At 59.8% G+C, this 18,892-nt stretch overlaps 2 protein-coding genes across 7 annotated transcripts; one reads left to right on the forward strand and one right to left on the reverse strand.

Annotated features, from left to right (window-relative positions):
* Positions 1-1,318: 1,318 nt before the first annotated feature.
* On the reverse strand, positions 1,319-18,673 carry LOC148646538 (nuclear RNA export factor 1-like). Of its 2 annotated transcripts, none has more exons than XM_088609090.1 (21): positions 18,475-18,673; positions 14,410-14,620; positions 14,170-14,299; positions 13,458-13,541; positions 12,985-13,089; positions 12,820-12,900; positions 12,189-12,258; positions 12,007-12,095; positions 11,543-11,650; positions 11,303-11,412; positions 7,492-7,528; positions 7,084-7,152; positions 5,084-5,139; positions 4,788-4,895; positions 4,206-4,264; positions 3,618-3,733; positions 3,461-3,503; positions 2,784-2,856; positions 2,508-2,690; positions 2,365-2,425; positions 1,319-1,687 (listed from the first exon to the last, which is right to left on the reverse strand). In XM_088609090.1, exons 1-21 carry the CDS (start codon positions 18,536-18,538, stop codon positions 1,649-1,651), a joined length of 1,896 nt encoding a protein of 631 aa, XP_088465216.1. In that variant the 5' UTR covers positions 18,539-18,673; the 3' UTR covers positions 1,319-1,648. The 2 variants fall into 2 exon arrangements, with proteins under 2 accessions (XP_088465216.1, XP_088465217.1); XM_088609091.1 differs by lacking the exon at positions 18,475-18,673 and adding an exon at positions 16,558-16,815.
* LOC148646539 (uncharacterized) lies at positions 9,146-10,945 on the forward strand. Of its 5 annotated transcripts, none has more exons than XR_015927754.1 (2): positions 9,146-10,751; positions 10,793-10,945. XR_015927754.1 is itself a non-coding variant. In XM_088609106.1 (2 exons), exon 1 carries the CDS (start codon positions 9,641-9,643, stop codon positions 10,520-10,522), a length of 882 nt encoding a protein of 293 aa, XP_088465232.1. In that variant the 5' UTR covers positions 9,146-9,640; the 3' UTR covers positions 10,523-10,562; positions 10,638-10,945. The 5 variants fall into 5 exon arrangements, 2 of the variants coding, with proteins under 2 accessions (XP_088465232.1, XP_088465233.1); XR_015927755.1 differs by having other exon boundaries at positions 9,146-10,637; XR_015927753.1 differs by having other exon boundaries at positions 9,146-10,603; positions 10,638-10,945.
* Positions 18,674-18,892: the final 219 nt, after the last annotated feature.

Genomic DNA, 18,892 nt, shown 5'->3' on the forward strand with positions numbered 1-18,892 from the left:
GTCTGGATTTGAAGGGGTTTAGAGAAGGTGAGTTTCTGCTGTCCTTGCGGAGAGAGTTCCAGAGCTTGGGGGCATAACAGGAGAAGGCCCTGTCACCCCCAGAGTGTAGAGGGGCTTGGGGGACAGTTAGGAGACCAGAATTAGAGAGTGAAGGTTGCGAGGTGGGGAGTAGGGCGATAATAGTTCAGACAGGTACTGAGGTGCCAAGCCATGCAGAGCCTTATAGGTGAGCAACGGAATGTGACCGGAAGCCAGTACAAGGACTCCAGGACAGGAGTAATGTGAACACTTGCACTGGACCTGGTCAGGATTCTGGCTGCCGAATTGTGGACATACTGCAGTTTGTTCAATGTAGATTTAGATACCCCAGCGAGTAGAGCCTTACAGTAGTCAATTCGAGAGAACACAAATGTGTCGATCAGCTTTTCAGCCACAGTTAGTGATAAAGGTCGACTGGTATGGAAACCCCAAGCAGCAGTTGAAGCAGAGGGCCAGACAACACCAGTCTGTCTCGAGAGCCCTGTGAATATTGGCATCTTTCTACATGCCCTAAAATTCACTCACCCAGACTGATGGTGCACAGTTCCTTTAAACCACAGCCAGTCAAGCCTGGCCCTTCAAGGATTAGCTCGACCAGACACTTCACACGGTTATCAAAGAGGTCCGCAGCACCTGCTTCACGAGGTCTGTCGTCCTGCAGAGGTACGGACTGGAACGACCAAGCTGGCGGGCCTTGCTCTGAACCGCCTTCCCGAGATGTTTTCAGGGCAGAATCTGATCTCGGCAGTCTCTTCTTCCTCTTTGGCGTCGCTCCCCCTTCACAGCACACAGAACCCCCGTGACCCCCCCTACAGCAGGACTCGGGCACCCCCTCTAAATCACCAGCTTCTACAGATTAGGAGCAACGTCACCGTGACGAAGTACGGAGAAACCTGGGCCACTTCTGTTAGTCGAACAGATCACTTGCTCAATGAATCCGTATCACACAGGAATAACCACTGTTCACAAACAGGTGACCTAGAAGAGCACCAGGGGACAGGTCTGGAGACCCCCGATTGGGGGTGACTTGTACAGTAAAACGAACTGGACTGACTCCGCACGACCCACAGACTCACTCAAACACCATCAGATATCCAGCTCTGCTGTGTTTGCTTCTCATCTGTCCTCGCAGGATCCTCTGCTGCCCTCAGCTGGTGTTCCTGCTCTGCAGTGCAAGGATTCTGCACACTTGTGCGCACTGCACTTTTCACCTTTGTGCAACTGTACAACTGGCCACTTCAGACGTTCACCTCAGATAAAATCACCAGCACACAGCCTCTGCTTTCCATTTCTCAGTTTCTTTTATTTCTGTTCAAGATGTGCACTTATAAAATCACACTATTAAAGCCAAAACGCAGGAAACTCCGAGCGCCAGGTCTGCCGGGGAGACTGGCTGTTTAACAGCGGTAAGGGTGAGTATCTACACACAGGCCGGGGCAGGCCTGTACTGAAGCTTTTGCTGAGGTCACAGGTTCACAGTCAACAGTTCTGTTCAGGGAAGGTTTTTTTAAAAAACGAAAAGGTAATATAAAAACAACAGGACGTAGTTCCATTTCTTCATGCTGTGGTGTCACGACCACAGTCATCATTTACAACACCCTTCTCCTCTTCATTTCATGAAAGCAGCTGGAGGGATCTTGTCTTGAGCCTGGAGAGAGAGAGAGAGCGTGAGTCAGATAGAGAGGAGGCACACAGGGGTCAGGCAGAGGGGGGAGAGAGAGAGAGAGAGAGGAGGCACGCAGGGGTCAGGGAGAGAGAGAGAGAGGAGGAAGGCACACAGGGGTCAGGCAGAGAGAGAGAGAGGAGGAGGCACACAGGGGACAGGCAGAGAGAGAGAGAGGAGGAGGCACGCAGGGGTCAGGCAGAGGGGGGGAGAGAGAGAGGAGGAGGCACGCAGGGGTCAGGCAGAGAGAGAGAGAGAGAGAGGAGGCACGCAGGAGTCAGGCAGAGAGAGAGAGAGGAGGAGGCACGCAGGGGTCAGGCAGAGAGAGAGAGAGAGAGAGAGGAGGCACGCAGGGGTCAGGCAGAGAGAGAGAGAGGAGGCACGCAGGGGTCAGGCAGAGGGGGGAGAGAGAGAGAGGAGGAGGCACACAGGGGTCAGGCAGAGGGGGGAGAGAGAGAGAGAGGAGGAGGCACACAGGGGTCAGGCAGAGGGGGGAGAGAGAGAGAGAGGAGGAGGCACACAGGGGTCAGGCAGAGGGGGGAGAGAGAGAGAGAGGAGGCACGCAGGGGTCTGGAAGAGATAGAGAGAGGAGGCACGCAGGGGTCAGGGAGAGAGGGAGAGACAGAGGACTCTTATTTCAGCACAGGGAGGGACAGACTCACTTTCAGCTGTGTGAAGATGTGTGCGGCTCTGCTGAAGTCCCACTCGTTGTCCTGGAGACACCTGGAACAGACACACAGTCAGAGCGTTATTCACCGGGAGGAGCACACCGCGTCACACTGCGTGTCCTGCTGCAGATACGCACTTCTGAGACCACTCCAGGTTCATGCCCGACTGCAGGGAGAAGGCGTTCAACATCTCCTGCTGGGCAGCGGACAGCGTGGGCACCGGGCTGCTGGAGGGCGTGGGCGCCGGTGTGGCGAACGCCTTGCGGATTTCTTCCGTCGTGGCGTTCCTCACGAAGAGCTGGTCGTTCACTATGCAGAGCCTGCAGAGAGAGAGCGAGAGTCACTCTGCACAGCCTGGACAAGAGGGGCAACCCTGAACTCTCTCGATCAGCACAGAGAGGGAGGGAACTCACCCCGCGTTCCCTGCAGGTACTGCGATGAATGCTCTGGAGAAGGCTCTGACAGAGTCTCTGGACTTTCCATCCACTGAGAGAGGAGAGAGAAACAGGGTCACTACAGCCTGCAGCGTCTTTGACTGCTCCGTCAGTGTCAGTGGAGTCTGATGAAGAACTAATCCAGCTCCCAGTCCAGTCCAGCCTGCAGTGTCTCAGACTGCCCTGTCAGTGTCAGTGGAGTCTGAGTATAATCCCAGTGAAGAACTAATCCAGCTCCCAGTCCAGCCAGTCCAGTCCAGCCTGCAGTGTCTCAGACTGCCCTGTCAGTGTCAGTGGAGTCTGAGTATAATCCCAGTGAAGAACTAATCCAGCTCCCAGTCCAGCCAGTCCAGTCCAGCCTGGAGTGTCTCAGACTCCTCTGTCAGTGTCAGTGGAGTCTGATTATAATCCCAGTGAAGAACTAATCCAGCTCCCAGTCCAGTCCAGCCTGGAGTGTCTCAGACTCCTCTGTCAGTGTCAGTGGAGTCTGATTATAATCCCAGTCCAGCCAGTCCAGTCCAGTCCAGCCTGCAGTGTCTCAGACTGCTCTGTCAGTGGAGTCTGATTATTATTTACATTAGTAACAAACGAAGCCTGCAGACTCCCGACTGCTCTACCCTCCCTTGTTCAGTGAAACAAGTGAATCGAACACACACCTTCTTTAAACACCCCGCTGACTGTGAAGGACAGCAATGTGTTCTGTAAAAGAAGAGAAGAGGTAAACAGTTTAATCGTTGACCTTCGGAGGCAGGATGCTGGCAGAAAGAGAGAAGTGGGTGATTCTCTGGGGGGGGCGACAGGGGGTATGCTCACCGTGTAGGTGTTGACGTCCACCACGAAGCAGTTGATGTCATGCTGTGTCTTGGGGAGCTCATTCAGGAAAGCCACCACGTTTAACCTTGTGTGCTTCAGCAGGCGGAACCGCATGGCTGGGGGAGAGGGGCAGGGAGGACTCATTAAGCAGCGCACACTCAAATATGAGCCTGGTGCCTCCGGGGTCACACAGAGCACATCAGCACTGTACTGCCCTGATGCACTGTAACACGCTGTTCTCCGCCCATAAACACCCACTCCGAACCCACAGTTTTTAGTTCTTACTGTCTGCTGCAAAACTGCAAAATGTTTTCAAGAAATCTCACTACCATTTACTGTGTTTTTTCTTATGTGGGGATTTACACTTTTAACAATACGTGTTCCTTTTTTTAATTTAAACTTCCATGTGTGCACGTAGGAACACACTGTCTTTCACAATAACGACCTGTATGCTGATCACGCAAAAGACCTGTTTAAAAACCGGTCTCAGAGTACAGCAACCTATTCTAAAAGAACAACCAGGGGCGGTCCTGACGCAGCCCTGCTCTGGGGTGAGGGGTGAGGGGTGAAAGGTGAAAGGGTACTCACTGGGGTCCTTCAGCCTCTTGATGTTGCGGCTGTCCTTCAGGTAGTCGCCCAGACTGCTCCTGCAACACGAGCACACACGCGCTCACACCACACGCAGCCCTTCTGGGAGGCAGGCAGTCATTTTAAAGCAGAGGTTCCCCGCGCAGGTACAGCCGAGCCCTCAGTTACACAGTCAAACCCTTCACTGACTTAATAACGACAGGACTGGGAAACACTTGTAAAGCAAGCTGCCCCTCTCCTGGGGCAGAACCGTGCTGAGCTGGGAAGACTCTGGAGTGCTCAGCTAGTTCCCTCTCCCTGCCTGTGATTCTACAAGTCTTGCTTAAAAATGAAATGTTTTGCCTGCAAGACTTCAGCAAGCGCACTAGCGCCTCCCTGTGACTCGCTGGGGAGCCCCTTATCTGCCCTGAGGCCCGAGCGCTGCTATCCACAGGGTCTTTGCCCTCAGTGCACTAGCGCCCCCTGTGACTCGCTGGGGAGCCCCTTATCCGCCCTGAGGCCCGAGCGCTGCTCTCCACAGGGTCTTTGCCCTCAGTGCACCAGCGCCCCCTGCAGGGCTGGCAGCGGGACATGTAGCTGTACCTGGAGGGGTTCTGGGAGGAGTTCGGGATGCTGATGGAGAACGAGGCCCCGTCGTGATAGGCATCCAGGAGGGGCTGTCTGTCAGCTGTGTCATACACACTGTAGTACCTGGGGGAGAGAGGACTCTCGTTATTACACACTACAGTAGGGAGAGAGGAAGAACTCCCCGAAACACGGACTCTCCCTGCCCTGCCCAAGCTATTAGACACATGGCATCGGAACACAAGGTCCACTGCACACAGTGTGGACACGGCATGCAAGCACACCACCACACACAGCGCCGCTGGTACACTTACTGCTGCAGGAAATGCAGGATCAGACACTTGACTTCATCCGAACCGAAGTAACTGCCCTGAGGGGGGAGAGAGCAAGGAGAACGTGAGAGAGGAGAGCTGCGTCCCCAGCAGACACACGTCAGACAGGTGAGAGAGGAGAGCTGCGTCTCCAGCAGACACACGTCAGACAGGTGAGAGGAGAGCTCTGTCCCCAGCAGACACACGTCAGACAGGTGAGAGAGGAGAGCTGCGTCCCCAGCAGACACACGTCAGACAGGTGAGAGGAGAGCTCTGTCCCCAGCAGACACACGTCAGACAGGTGAGAGAGGAGAGCTGCGTCCCCAGCAGACACACGTCAGACAGGTGAGAGAGGAGAGCTGCGTCCCCAGCAGACACACGTCAGACAGGTGAGAGAGGAGAGCTGCGTCCCCAGCAGACACACGTCAGACAGGTGAGAGAGGAGAGCTGCGTCCCCAGCAGACACACGTCAGACAGGTGAGAGAGGAGAGCTGCGTCCCCAGCAGACACACGTCAGACAGGTGAGAGAGGAGAGCTGCGTCCCCAGCAGACACACGTCAGACAGGTGAGAGAGGAGAGCTGCGTCCCCAGCAGACACACGTCAGACAGGTGAGAGAGGAGAGCTCTGTCCCCAGCAGACACACGTCAGACAGGTGAGAGGAGAGCTCTGTCCCCAGCAGACACACGTCAGACAGGTGAGAGAGGAGAGCTGCGTCCCCAGCAGACACACGTTAGACAGGTGAGAGAGGAGAGCTCTGTCCCCAGCAGACACACGTCAGACAGGTGAGAGAGGAGAGCTGCGTCCCCAGCAGACACGCGTCAGACAGGTGAGAGAGGAGAGCTGCGTCTCCAGCAGACACACGTCAGACAGGTGAGAGAGGAGAGCTGCGTCCCCAGCAGACACACGTCAGACAGGTGAGAGAGGAGAGCTGCGTCCCCAGCAGACACACGTCAGACAGGTGAGAGGGGAGAGCTCTGTCCCCAGCAGACACACGTCAGACAGGTGAGAGGGGAGAGCTGCGTCCCCAGCAGACACACGTCAGACAGGTGAGAGAGGAGAGCTGCGTCCCCAGCAGACACACGTCAGACAGGTGAGAGAGGAGAGCTCTGTCCCCAGCAGACACACGTCAGACAGGTGAGAGAGGAGAGCTGCGTCCCCAGCAGACACACGTCAGACAGGTGAGAGAGGAGAGCTCTGTCCCCAGCAGACACACGTCAGACAGGTGAGAGAGGAGAGCTGCGTCCCCAGCAGACACACGTCAGACAGGTGAGAGAGGAGAGCTGCGTCCCCAGCAGACACATGTCAGACAGGTGAGAGAGGAGAGCTCTGTCCCCAGCAGACACACGTCAGACAGGTGAGAGAGGAGAGCTGCGTCCCCAGCAGACACACGTCAGACAGGTGAGAGAGGAGAGCTGCGTCCCCAGCAGACACACGTCAGACAGGTGAGAGCTGAGAGCTGCGTCCCCAGCAGACACACGTCAGACAGGTGAGAGGGGAGAGCTCTGTCCCCAGCAGACACACGTCAGACAGGTGAGAGAGGAGAGCTGCGTCCCCAGCAGACACACGTCAGACAGGTGAGAGAGGAGAGCTGTGTCCCCAGCAGACACGCGTCAGACAGGTGAGAGAGGAGAGCTGCGTCTCCAGCAGACACACGTCAGACAGGTGAGAGAGGAGAGCTGCGTCTCCAGCAGACACACGTCAGACAGGTGAGAGAGGAGAGCTGCGTCCCCAGCAGACACGCGTCAGACAGGTGAGAGAGGAGAGCTCTGTCCCCAGCAGACACACGTCAGACAGGTGAGAGCTGAGAGCTGCGTCCCCAGCAGACACACGTCAGACAGGTGAGAGAGGAGAGCTGCGTCCCCAGCAGACACACGTCAGACAGGTGAGAGGGGAGAGCTGCGTCCCCAGCAGACACACGTCAGACAGGTGAGAGTGGAGAGCTGCGTCCCCAGGTGTGCCGATACCGAGACATGATGTCCAATATTGGATTCCCGCAGGTTACCTTGCAGGGTGGTAGTGTGGTGGGGGCCTCCACATCGAAGGCGATGGGGCGGGGCAGGAGATGGCCATCCTGGGAAGACAGAGGGCCAGAGAGACAGGGGAGAGGAAATAAGGACACGGGGTGGAAGAGAGGAAGGAAGAGGAACACTGTGAGTAAGAAATATCCACTCGCTGCCCCGACACAGCCTGGCAGAGAGCTTCAAGAAAAGCCAGACGCAGATCTGGACATGTGGGCATGTGGACATGAGGCCCGCTCCAGCTAGCGATCGGACAAGAGCCCCAGGGTGAAGCCTGGAGAGACTCCGGGCGCTCGCCAGTGTCCGGAGGGATTCTGCACACACAGCTACGGCCGGCCAGCCCTCTGCCATCACTAACTACCGAACGCAAAGACAGACAAAGTGGGTCTTACCAGCTTCAGCAGCCTGGGGAACCTCTCCCTGACAGCGCTGTCGGACATTCAAGAGAAGAGAAGAGAACAGTGTAAAGCACTCGCTCTCGGCGCCACGCCCACAGAAGCCCGATGCCTCCGTACGTCCGTTCGTCAACCCCCCCTCCCCCTCCCCCGCGGCCACGGGCTCGCCTCTGACCGCCTGCATGGGCGAGCAGTCACCGATTCCCCCGCCTTCCTGGAGGGGGCGCCCCTGCGTGTACAAAGCGGACGGGGGGCTAGGGGGGAGAAGGGCTGGGGCCGTGGGAACTTACCTCGGGCCGCGCCCACTGCTGCCGGGGGCTGTGTTAGTTTGTGGTGGTGGAACAGGCACTCTCAGCACAAAGACCAGCTGCCTCGCTGCACACGCGCCCCCCCGTATGACCTGCCCCGGTTATCTCCATCTGCCCCTGCAGTACAGCCCCCAGCGCGTGTGGGACCTGCCCTGTCAGGACCGGACCGGCCCGGCCCGGCCCGGCCCGCCGGGGGACTGAATCGCCCGCCGATCGGCACAGCGCAGGTCTCACACTCCACTCCACCCCCCCCTCCCGCGATCTACTTACCCAGCTCCTACTCACCTTCCCCACACGCAGCAACACACCACACAGAGAGGGGCAGGGGAGGGGCGGGGCTCACACAACGACAGGGCGCTACTGTTATCGGGGGTCACAGTTATCAGGGCCTCTAGACCCATGATTCTCCAGACAACCAACTTCCCTCGGCCACAGCAGAGGGTGGCAGCCACTGGCTCTCCACTGCTGGACTGCACAATGCAAATTCAGGGCCAGATGGCCCAGTGGGTCAGGTCCGGTCCTGTCAGACCAGGAGGACAGCCGGTCCAGTGTTCAGGTCCGGTCCTGTCAGACCAGGAGGACAGCCGGCCCGGTGTTCAGGTCCGGTCCTGTCAGACCAGGAGGACAGCTGGTCCGGTGTTCAGGTCCGGTCTTCTTAGACCAGGAGGTACCCAGCAGGGTCCCCCAGCTCTGCCCGAGTAAAGGACTGAACCCCTTTGTGCTATGTCCTTCTGAGTAGACGTCCAGCTGAGACTCTACAGCAGCTGATCCCCCTCCAGACTCTGTATGTGACTCGTACTGCTACTTAAGGCCTGGCTGCTGGGAGAGCTGTAGGCCCTGGGGGCTTCACAGTGGCCAGAGAGGAGAATCACTGGGCTAGACAAGAGCCGTAGGCTGAGCAAGGAACACTGGTCAGCTGGGTCTAATGGACGATGTCAGAGAACAGGAAGCCGGGTGGGTGACCTGTTCTGATCACAGACACGTGCAGTCACACACACGCCACAGTGGCAGCAGGCCGAGCAGGCAGAGCCAGACAGCTGGGTCGTTAACAGGACAGCGTGATCTGCGGTGAGGCCCACAGAGCGAAGGCGTGTGATGAGAGACAGGGGCATAGCTGGTGGAATGAAGTCTTCTAGACACAGGACAAAACACAGGTAGAGTTTACAGACAGCATGCAAGAGAAGGCTGTGGATCTTTGCAGGTAGGATAAGGGAGAGGGTGGAGCCTTACAGACAGCACACAGGAAAGGGCAGAGCTCTACAGATTGCAGTCAAGAAAGGGGCGGAGCTTCGAAGAAACCGCCTACATGAGGGGCGGGGCTTTACAGAGACACACTGGAGGGGCGGGGCTTTACAGGAAGGCCCGCTAGAGAGGGGCGGGGCTTTTAAAAAAGATTACTTCTACAAAGACAGGCAGGAGGACAGAGAAAAGGCAACCACAGCTCACATCTCACACAGCGCAAGAAGTATGATACCCCTCTGTCCGGACAGAGAGGAGGGGAGCTCTTCTGCAGATGGAGAATAGGGGAAGAGGGCACAGGTGGCCGAAAGGGAGAGGCAAGAGAGGAGTAGGGTCCCACAGACTGGCGAGCGCTGCACCCTCTCAGCACCGGCAGGCCGAGCCCCACCCGTCACCCCGGCTGACTGCCTGACCGCACCCCCGGGATACGGGCAGCGCGCTCTTGTCGGGAGCTGGCTCAGCGACAGTTTGGAAAGGAAGCTCCTGCAAAGTCAGGCTTGAGTTCGTTCGGCTGTCTTAATGAAAAGCAGGATGTGTATTTGCTCATCCTACCAACTGGAGGTTTTCCACCCAGAGGGAAAAACTGTGCCCCTTTACGGATGGCACTGAGCTTCGCCGCCTGCTTCCTTCCTGCTTCGAGGCGAAACGTTGCCGACACGCGGGACCCAGCGGGACCCAGCCTGGCTCTGGGGGAGGCGGCAGGCTACAGAAAAGCACTGGCGCGCACGAGGGGCGCCCGCGACTGCGACGCCCGCTGGGGAAGCCCGACAGCCGGGCAGGCTGGTCCGAACTGGCGACGGTCGTGGACGCTGCTCCCTGGGGGCCACACGCCCCGGCCGGCCTCCCGCCCTGCTCTCTGGACCCCGGGGGGGGCGGGGCGCGCTGGCGGCCAGCTGCACGGCTGTGCCTGTCTTAGGTCGTCCCAGAGGCTCCGGCTCGAGGAGGGATCTTACCCGTCACTGGCTAACCAGCCTTCGTCACTGGCCAATCGCACCGCAGGACCCCAGAGAGAGGGCCGGGAGGGGCCTTTCCCGCTCTGCTCCAAAAACGCCGCTCGTTCCAAGAGGTCAAAGGAAGAAAACCAGTTTCCCGGAAGAGGAAACGGCGCTCCGGGTGCAGGAGCCCCGTCGTTCCTCCCTGTGCGCGCAGTCTCCCGGAGCGGCGCGGCGCGGGGGCGCGGGGCGGGGCGCGGCTCGGCCTGGCGGCGCTGCGGAGGGCGCGGCGCTCACACTGCGGCCCTGAACACCGACGCTGCCGCTGAGCAAGGAGCCGGGACCAGCGGGGGGAGACGGACGCGGACAGGGACGCGGAACAGCCACAGGCAAGCACACTCTCACACACACACGGGGGCGCTTCAGGACTCTGGAGAGTCGGGGTTCAGTCTTCATCGCGATGCTCCCTGCTGTGCGGGGCGTCAGCAGGAGGCCTGTGACTCTCTCCTTGGTGATGCAGACTTCGCCTGCCACAGGCCCCCTGTCTAAGGACCCAAGTCTTGGAGTTCACAGACCCCACAGGCCCCAGGTCCCCACTGTGACTGGGGGTACAGGCCCCACAGGCCCCCTGTATCATTCAGTTCACAGACCCCACAGGCCCCAGGTCCCCTCTGTGACTGGGGGTACAGGCCCCACAGGCCCAAGGTCCCCTCTGTGACTGGGGGTACAGGCCCCACAGGCCCAAGGTCCCCTCTGTGACTGGGGGTACAGGCCCCAGGTCCCCTCTGTGACTGGAGGTACAGGCCCCACAGGCCCCAGGTCCCCTCTGTGACTGGGGGTACAGGCCCCAGGTCCCCTCTGTGACTGGGGGTACAGGCTCCCTAGCTCAGAGGCCAAGCAGGAGCCCCCCAGCACCCCTGGACTCCTCGGCCAGGGCCCTGTCTCTGTGGGAGCCGCGCGCTGCATCAGGGTTGAGTCTCTCAGACCTGGAGCAACTCAGAGCCAGACAGTAAAGGAACAAGACAGCAGCCCCCTGCCGCCTGGTCTCCATGGGCACAGTCGCCAGGACGCGCTCCTGAGGGCGGGGTCACAGAGTGCCAATCATCCAGCCTGTAGTCACAGCAGAGCCCCATGGGAGCCGAGCACTCTCCCTGTGGGTCCAGACCAGCCCGTCGCCTGGCCTCCTCTCCTCCCCTGTTCTCCCCAGGTCGGGGTGTCTGTGGGCCAGTGGGCACAGAACAGCACCGGTTCTGGCCAGCTGGTGCCCCCCCGCACGAACCCCACCCCCCCCCGCCCCGCCCTGCGGCCCCTGCCCAGCGGCGCACTGACCTGATGTAGGTGGACTGGTCCTTGAAGTGGTTGCACAGGGGGTTGCGGTCCAGCCACAGCTCCTCCAGCTTGAACCCCTTGATCTTGTCCAGCTCGCGCTCCGTCTTCAGCTGCGGGGCACACAGGCGCACAGGCACGCACGCACACACACGCACGCACGCGCACGCACAAGGAGTTAGGGCAGAATCCAGCGCTTCAGGCGCGGCGCGTGGCGAGGAGCGGAGCGGAGGAGGGGCTCACCTCGTTGTGCGACAGGTTGAGGATCTTCAGCGTGGGCACCCTGCCCACCAGCTCGGCCATGTCGTCCAGCTTGTAGAGCCGGTTGTTACTCAGATTGAGGGAGACGAGCTGGGAGAGAGAGACGAGGACGAGGCGCCGTTAGCTGGTCTCGCCATCCGCACTCTTTCCCGAGCGGGGCGAGGACGGGGGACCCGGGGGGGAAGAGCGCTCCGTCTCTCAGGGGTGAACTGGGAGAGCTGTGGCCTGCGATCAGGCAGCTCGGTGACAGGGGGGCTGTGCGTGCGAGCGAGCGAGCGTCTGGGCGCTGGTTTTAACGAGTCTGCAGCACAGGAGCCCTCATGGGGACGAGACGCCCACTCCCTCAGGCTCTGCAGCTGTTCCGGTTACGAAGCAGCCCTCCCTCCCTCCCTCTCCCCCTCTTCCCCCAGGCTGGGCGCGGTCACGCGCCTGCTGGTGTCGGTTACCTCTGGAATGTTCTCCTCGATGATCTTGTTGACAGCCTGCATGCAGTTCTTCCTGTTCAGGATGACCTCGATGTTGTGGGACAGCAGGTCTGAGAGAGAGGAAGTCGTGAGTATCTTGCAGAGACGCGCGATGACCTCACCGGAACGCAGCTCTGACACAGCGCTGGGTGTGCAGTACGTACCTGGGTCTGTCCGGATGCTGTTCAAGTCAAGCGCTTGCTGGGGTGCATCGAAACGTTTGCTCATGCATTGCTGAAAAAGGACAGAAATACTCTCAGTCTGCACTGAGCCCTCGCTGTGTGTGTGCAGGTAAGCACGTAGGTCTGTCTATCTCCCATCCCCCAGCCCAAACACCCACCCAACAGTCCCTGTCTCCTGGCCATGTCCACCAGTCACACCAGCCTGCCTCTCCCAGCCCAAGCCCCGTCCACCAGTCACACCAGCCTGCCTCTCCCAGCCCAAGATATGCCCACCCATCCCTGTCTCCTGGCTCCGCCCACCCGTCACACCAGCCCTGCCCACCAGCCCGACTCCCAGCCCGAGCCCTGCCCACCAGCCCAACTCCCAGGCCAAGCTCCGCCCACCCGTCACACCAGCCCTGCCCACCAGCCCGACTCCCAAGCCAAGCTCCGCCCACCCGTCACACCAGCCCGGCTCCCAGCCCAAGCTCCACCCACCCATCACACCAGCCCTGCCCACCAACCCAAGCCCCGCCCACCAGTCACACCAGCCCGACTCCCAGCCCGAGCCCCGCCCACAGGTCACACCAGCCTGCCCCCCAGGCCTGGCTCTCAGGGTGCCAGCGCGCCTCACCTTCATGTGCTCCAGGTCCTCGGGCTTGAGCTCGCTCTGGATGCTGGGGGGGGGCGGGGAGGGGTTCATGATGACGGAGACCTGTAAGCAGCAGTCAGACAGCGGCTGAGTCAGCGGGGGGGGCCGGCAGTCTCCCCGAGAGGCGGGCCTGCGGACAGCACCTACCTTGTACCCGTCGGTGTCCGTGATCTTGCGCGACACCTTGGACAGGGCGTTGGCCGTGGTAGCGTCCTCTATATAGAACATGGCTTTGTTGCCCTCGCAGTGGTACTGAGGAGAGAGGGGGGCAGTGAGTTGGGGGGGGTCTCGGGGGTGCCAGGAGTTAGGGCCCGATTCCTGGAGAAACCTGGAGAAAACACTGGCGATTCCTGACAGTGTCCCCTTCCACACACCTCCTCACCCAACCCTAACTCCACCCTACGGACGGCCCAGGACCCCGGCCGGTGCAGAACTCCCCACAGCTCCCTCCCGTGTTCGGAAAGGTCATTATCTAAGCTGACCAAGGGGGCGAGAGGGCCTGCGGCCAGCTGGTCACCCTTCCTCTGCACAGTGACACAGAGGCTGCAGGCGAGGTGCGACAGGATGTCCACAGCGAGCCGTGACGAGACACACGTGACTCTCACCCCCGGCACGCCTACCTGCACTGGGGTGAAGGGCACCGTGCACAAGTTCTGCAGGGCCGTGATGAGCCAGGTCTTGTCGTACTTCTTTCCATACGGGATCTGGAGAAGAAGGCAGAAGGATCTGAAGCTCTGGCCTCTGTGCCCCCCAGTGAGTGACTGAGCCCTGTGGGGCTGTGGGGCTGTGGTGCTGTGGGACAGGCGTACTCGCAGTCAGGTCTCTGAGCTACAGGGCCTGTGGGGCTGTGGGGGTGTGGGACAGGGGTACTCGCAGTCAGGTCTCTGAGCTACAGGGCCTGTGGGGGTGTGGGGGTGTGGGACAGGGGTACTCTCAGTCAGGTCTCTGAGCCACAGGGCCTGTGGGGGTGTGGGGGTGTGGGACAGGGGTACTCGCAGTCAGGTCTCTGAGTTACAGGGCCTGTGGGGGTGTGGGGGTGTGGGACAGGGGTACTCGCAGTCAGGTCTCTGAGCTACAGGGCCGTGGGGGTGTTGGGGTGTGGGACAGGGGATTCTCAGTCACGTCTCTGTGGGGGTGTGGGACAGGCGTACTCACAGTCAGGTCTCTGTGGGGGTGTGGGGTACTCACAGTCAGGTCCCTGTGGGGGTGTGGGGTCCTCACAGTCAGGTCCCTGTGGGGGTGTGGGACAGGGGTACTCACAGTCAGGTCTCTGTGGGGGTGTGGGACAGGGGTCCTCACAGTCAGGTCCCTGTGGGGGTCTGGGGTACTCACAGTCATTTTGAACCAGCTCTTGCGGGGAGGGGCCCCTCGGCCGGGCCGGTACACCCCAGCGTTCCCACCGCCCCTGTCGCGATCGTAGCGTTCGTCTCCACGGCGGTTGGGCCGCCCGCCGTAGGGGTTGCTGGAGAGACACAGCGACAGCGTCAGACGCAGTTCCCGGTCGACACGCGAGGCCGAGACCGCCCGGGTCGAGCCGGGGCGCTGCCCCCCGGCGGACAGGAAGACACTCACTATCTCCTGGCCGCGGCGCCGGCGCTGTCCTGCGTGCTGTCGTTCATGGCCACGTCCCCGTCGTCGTCCTCCAGGCGCGCCCGGGGCCCCAGGCCGGAGGCCCCCCCGCGGTGCCGCGGCCGCGCGAGCTGGTCCATGTGCATGCGGCCGCGGAACGGCCCCCGGCCCTTCTTGTTGCGGAACGTGGGGCCCCCGACTCGGTCGTCATGCTCTGGAGGGCAGGGAAGGGGAGAGCGTCAGCGACAACAGACAACCACAGGCCTGTTCCCCACACAGCCTCAGACGCACCTCCTGGAGTGCCAGGGGACTTCCAGAGCCTGGAGGGGACTGCCACCCTGGGCACTCCAGTCCAGTGCCAGTCTCTATCACACAGGACGAGCGCTCTGGGGGCACTCCAGTCCAGTCCCTGTCTCTATCACACAGGACGAGCGCTCTGGGGGCACTCCAGTCCAGTCCAGTCCCAGTCTCTATCACACAGGACGAGCGCTCTGGGGGCACCCCAGTCCAGTCCAGTCCCAGTCTCTATCACACAGGACGAGCGCTCTGGGGGCACTCCAGTCCAGTCCAGTCCCAGTCTCTATCACACAGGACGAGCGCTCTGGGGGCACTCCAGTCCAGTCCAGTCCCAGTCTCTATCACACAGGACGAGCGCTCTGGGGGCACTCCAGTCCAGTGCCAGTCTCTATCACACAGGGCCAGTGCTCTGGGGGCACTCCAGTCCAGTCCCAGTCTCTATCACACAGGATGAGCACTCTGGGGGCACTCCAGTCCAGTCCCAGTCCAGTCCCAGTCTCTATCACACAGAGCCAGTGCTCTGGGGGCACTCCAGTCCAGTCCAGTGCCAGTCTCTATCACACAGGACGAGCGCTCTGGGGGCACTCCAGTCCAGTCCAAGTCCCAGTCCAAGTCCCAGTCTCTATCACACAGGACGAATGCTCTGGGGGCACCCCAGTCCAGTCCAGTCCAGTCCCAGTCTCTGGATGAGCGCCCTGTGGTGCACGATTCTAAGGGTGTGAATCCGAGTGGTTTTACTGTATGAAAATGTTCTAAAGCAGGGAGTGTGCTTCACACTCACACACAGACTTCACACAGGCGTTCGGCTTGTTGACTTCACACTGCTGCAGCTCCTGTCCCTCTGAAACAGCGCTGTCACTGGATCAGCCCCGAGCGCCTGCACATTCTGGGAGCAGGATAACTAATGGATGTGCTACAGTATCGGTGAATCAAAAGATCTCTTTATTGGCCAAGTGTTCACTTACAAGGAATTTGACTTGGTGAGTTGTTCATACACTGTATACATACAAACACGCCACATATACTAGACACATAAAACACGACATACATTTCAGAAATTAAAGAAAAAATATATATTGCACTTCAAGAAGGTCTCAGAACTCTCCCTACGTGATAATCCCACACATATATACTTGTAAATGATAAATAAACTGTCCATAATAAATACCCACATACAGATAACATTATTATTGCACATAATACTATGGCTGTAAACTAAATAATCAATTTTCAATTTTGATAACACAGTTAAAGTAATGTCCAGTGGTCAATGCAGGTGATTAATGAGAGTCTGCCTTGTGCTCCTGGTGCCACCTGACCTAATCTTTCCCTGATGGGAGACTGGAAAGACAGGACGGCCAGGGTGAGAGGGGTCGGCAGCGATCCCGAGCCGGGAGCCTGGGGTCCTCTCGGCAGCGCGCAGGACCGGAGGGGCTGGGGCGACACTTCAGCCTGACCGCTGTTCTGCGCCACCGGGGGTCCGTGCGACCACCGGGCAGCTACAGGGGAACAGCAGCCGGAGCGGGGGTCCCCTCTGCCCCGGGAACGACCTGCTCTCCCCAGCCCGTCTCCTGGTCTCGGGGTCGGCGTCACGACTGCGAGGCGAGGACGGGGACGAAGACAGACGCACGCACAGGCGCCCTGCGACACTGGCCCTCCCGCTGAAAGCGCGTCACGGCACCGGACTGGACCGGAGCCGCGATCCGCGAAAGGACGAGAACAAACCCGCACCGCGCGTCACGAAGGGCGCCTTCCTGAGATCTCGGCGGCCCGCAGTCTGCCCTCGCCTCCCCAGCTGGAGGACGCGGGTCTCCATTTTGGCTGAGCTGGACAGGGAGAAGCTCCATCACTTACCGCTATAGTACCGGCCCTCGTCCGCCATCGCCATGCTCCCCGCGCACTCCACGAAAGAAAGCTCCCACGATCGCTCCCGAGAAGACTCGCACGGCCCGAGAAGACTACCCTGCTGTGCTCATGCAATAATCCAGCCGACGAGCTACTGTAAAAACGTCCTGATCGGCGCTTCTTTCCTCTACCCGCACAAGTGCGATCGCTGTGCTTTGGCGACACAAGCTGGGAGATCAACACTGCGCTTGCGCAATACGTCTCCGCCGCCCCGAGCCCGCAGAACTACAAGCGGCCAGCTTCCGGTGACGCACTTCCTGTGTGGACGGACGCCCGGCTCCCTATATGGTAGGGTGCGGGGTTCCAGGGAGCTGGCGTCGCGTAGCTGAGGTATAAAACACTTTTCAGACCCGAGGGGGGCTGTGCGCAGTGATAACAAAACACACAAGAACCCAGGGCGTCCGTCCGCAATCAGATGCCATCTATCATGACTGCGGAGCTCTCCAGCTTCGCCAGCTGACACTGGCTGGCCACCAGTAAACCTTGCGTTGGGCAGATTCAGCTTCGGGGAATTTGACAAGACACGAGTGACAGAGGCACAGGGGAAGCCCGGGATGGCGCATGATCTGGCCGAGAGGAAGCCCACAAGCCCGGGGGGTCCGGAGGACCGGGGCAGACACCGCGCTGCCTGAGGAACCAAGAGCCGAGCCTGAGCACTCCATCACTTCCTGGACCGCCAGCAGCACCAGGAGCAAGGAGCCCAACAATACTAGTGGAACTGTACTGGGACTGGAGCTCCCAGTGAAACAGACACTTCTACTGGACTGGAGCCCCCAGTGTAACAGACACTTCTACTGGACTGGAGCTCCCAGTGAAACAGACACTTCTACTGGACTGGAGCTCCCAGTGTAACAGACACTTCTACTGGACTGGAGCTCCCAGTGAAATAGACACTTCTACTGGACCGGAGCTCCCAGTGAAACAGACACTTCTACTGGACTGGAGCTCCCAGTGAAACAGACTGTCCTACTGGACTGGAGCTCCCAGTGAAACAGACTGTCCTACTGGACTGGAGCTCCCAGTGAAACAGACACTTCTACTGGACTGGAGCTCCCAGTGAAACAGACACTTCTACTGGACCGGAGCTCCCAGTGAAACAGACACTTCTACTGGACTGGAGCTCCCAGTGAAACAGACTGTCCTACTGGACTGGAGCTCCCAGTGAAACAGACTGTCCTACTGGACTGGAGCTCCCAGTGAAACAGACACTTCTACTGGACTGGAGCTCCCAGTGAAACAGACACTTCTACTGGACTGGAGCTCCCAGTGAAACAGACACTTCTACTGGACTGGAGCCCCCAGTGTAACAGGACTGTCCTACTGGACTGGAACCCCCAGTGTAACAGGACTGTCCTACTGGACTGGAGCCCCCAGTGTAACAGACTGTCCTACTGGACTGGAGCCCCAGTGTAACTGGACTGTCCTACTGGACTGGAGCCCCAGTGTAACAGGACTGTCCTACTGGACTGGAACCCCCAGTGTAACAGGACTGTCCTACTGGACTGGAGCCCCCAGTGTGATCTGACCTGTACCCCTTATCTAATTAGATGCACGTGTTTCGTACGAGTAGCAAGGAGCTCAGTTTCACGTGGGCGCTCGGACACGAGCGAGACGGCCCACGCGTGTCCCCGCTTCAACCCGGCCAAAACCAAATCGCCACCGGGCGCCCGGGGGAGGAATTATCGTGGGGTTTGTTAGCGGAGTGGGGGTGCCGAGGGTTTCACGCCAGCGCGAAGGAGTGAGCCCCGTTTCTGAACCCGGCTCGGGAGGGGGCCTCTCTGACAGACACATCTGTGTGTGACAAACACGAGTGGGGCGATACAGGTCCGAAACTAACCGAGCACAAGTCATTCCTCACGCGTGTACCTGTCTCCGCGTCCCTGCGCCTCACCACCGCGAAGTCCTCGTACCACTTGGGAAAGAACGCCATCGTCGTCACCGTCGCCAATGACTTCTTAAAATTCTTTATTCACTTACTTATTTTTTATTATTATAATGGTCGCTGATTAACAAGGTGATTCCGGGCTCCAGAGAGCGACCGTTACCCCCCGGCGCGAGCCTCTCCCGCGCCAACTTCAGACAGCCGGGCGGGGGGGTCACGTGACAGGGGGCGGGGAAAAGGGGGGGGGGTTCGGGGCCACGGGCGACGGAGCGGCGCCCCCTGGAGGTGGAGTGCGGGATACTGCGCATGTCCGTTTGAGGCGACGCCGCTCCTCGCGGGATGCTTCGTAGAGAGGCGAGGGGTGGGGTGGGGTCTCCGCGTTCTGGGCGGGGCCAATGACGT

Source organism: Lepisosteus platostomus, chromosome 16 (genome assembly GCF_059453375.1).
Source record: "Lepisosteus platostomus isolate fLepPlt1 chromosome 16, fLepPlt1.hap1, whole genome shotgun sequence".
NCBI classification, from domain to species: Eukaryota; Metazoa; Chordata; class Actinopteri; order Semionotiformes; family Lepisosteidae; genus Lepisosteus; species Lepisosteus platostomus.

Excerpts from the sequence above, each read along its gene's own strand:
- LOC148646538 (XM_088609090.1), bottom strand. The coding sequence starts at position 18,538 with ATGGCGTTCTTTCCCAAGTGGTACGAGGACTTCGCGGTGGTGAGGCGC. Across the intron at positions 14,300-14,409 it reads GGCGCCGCGGCCAGGAGATA|CAACCCCTACGGCGGGCGGC; the intron begins GTGAGTGTCTTC and ends GTGTCTCTCCAG. Across the intron at positions 13,090-13,457 it reads TGCCCTTCACCCCAGTGCAG|TACCACTGCGAGGGCAACAA; the intron begins GTAGGCGTGCCG and ends CTCTCTCCTCAG.
- LOC148646539 (XM_088609106.1), top strand. The coding sequence starts at position 9,641 with ATGGCACTGAGCTTCGCCGCCTGCTTCCTTCCTGCTTCGAGGCGAAAC.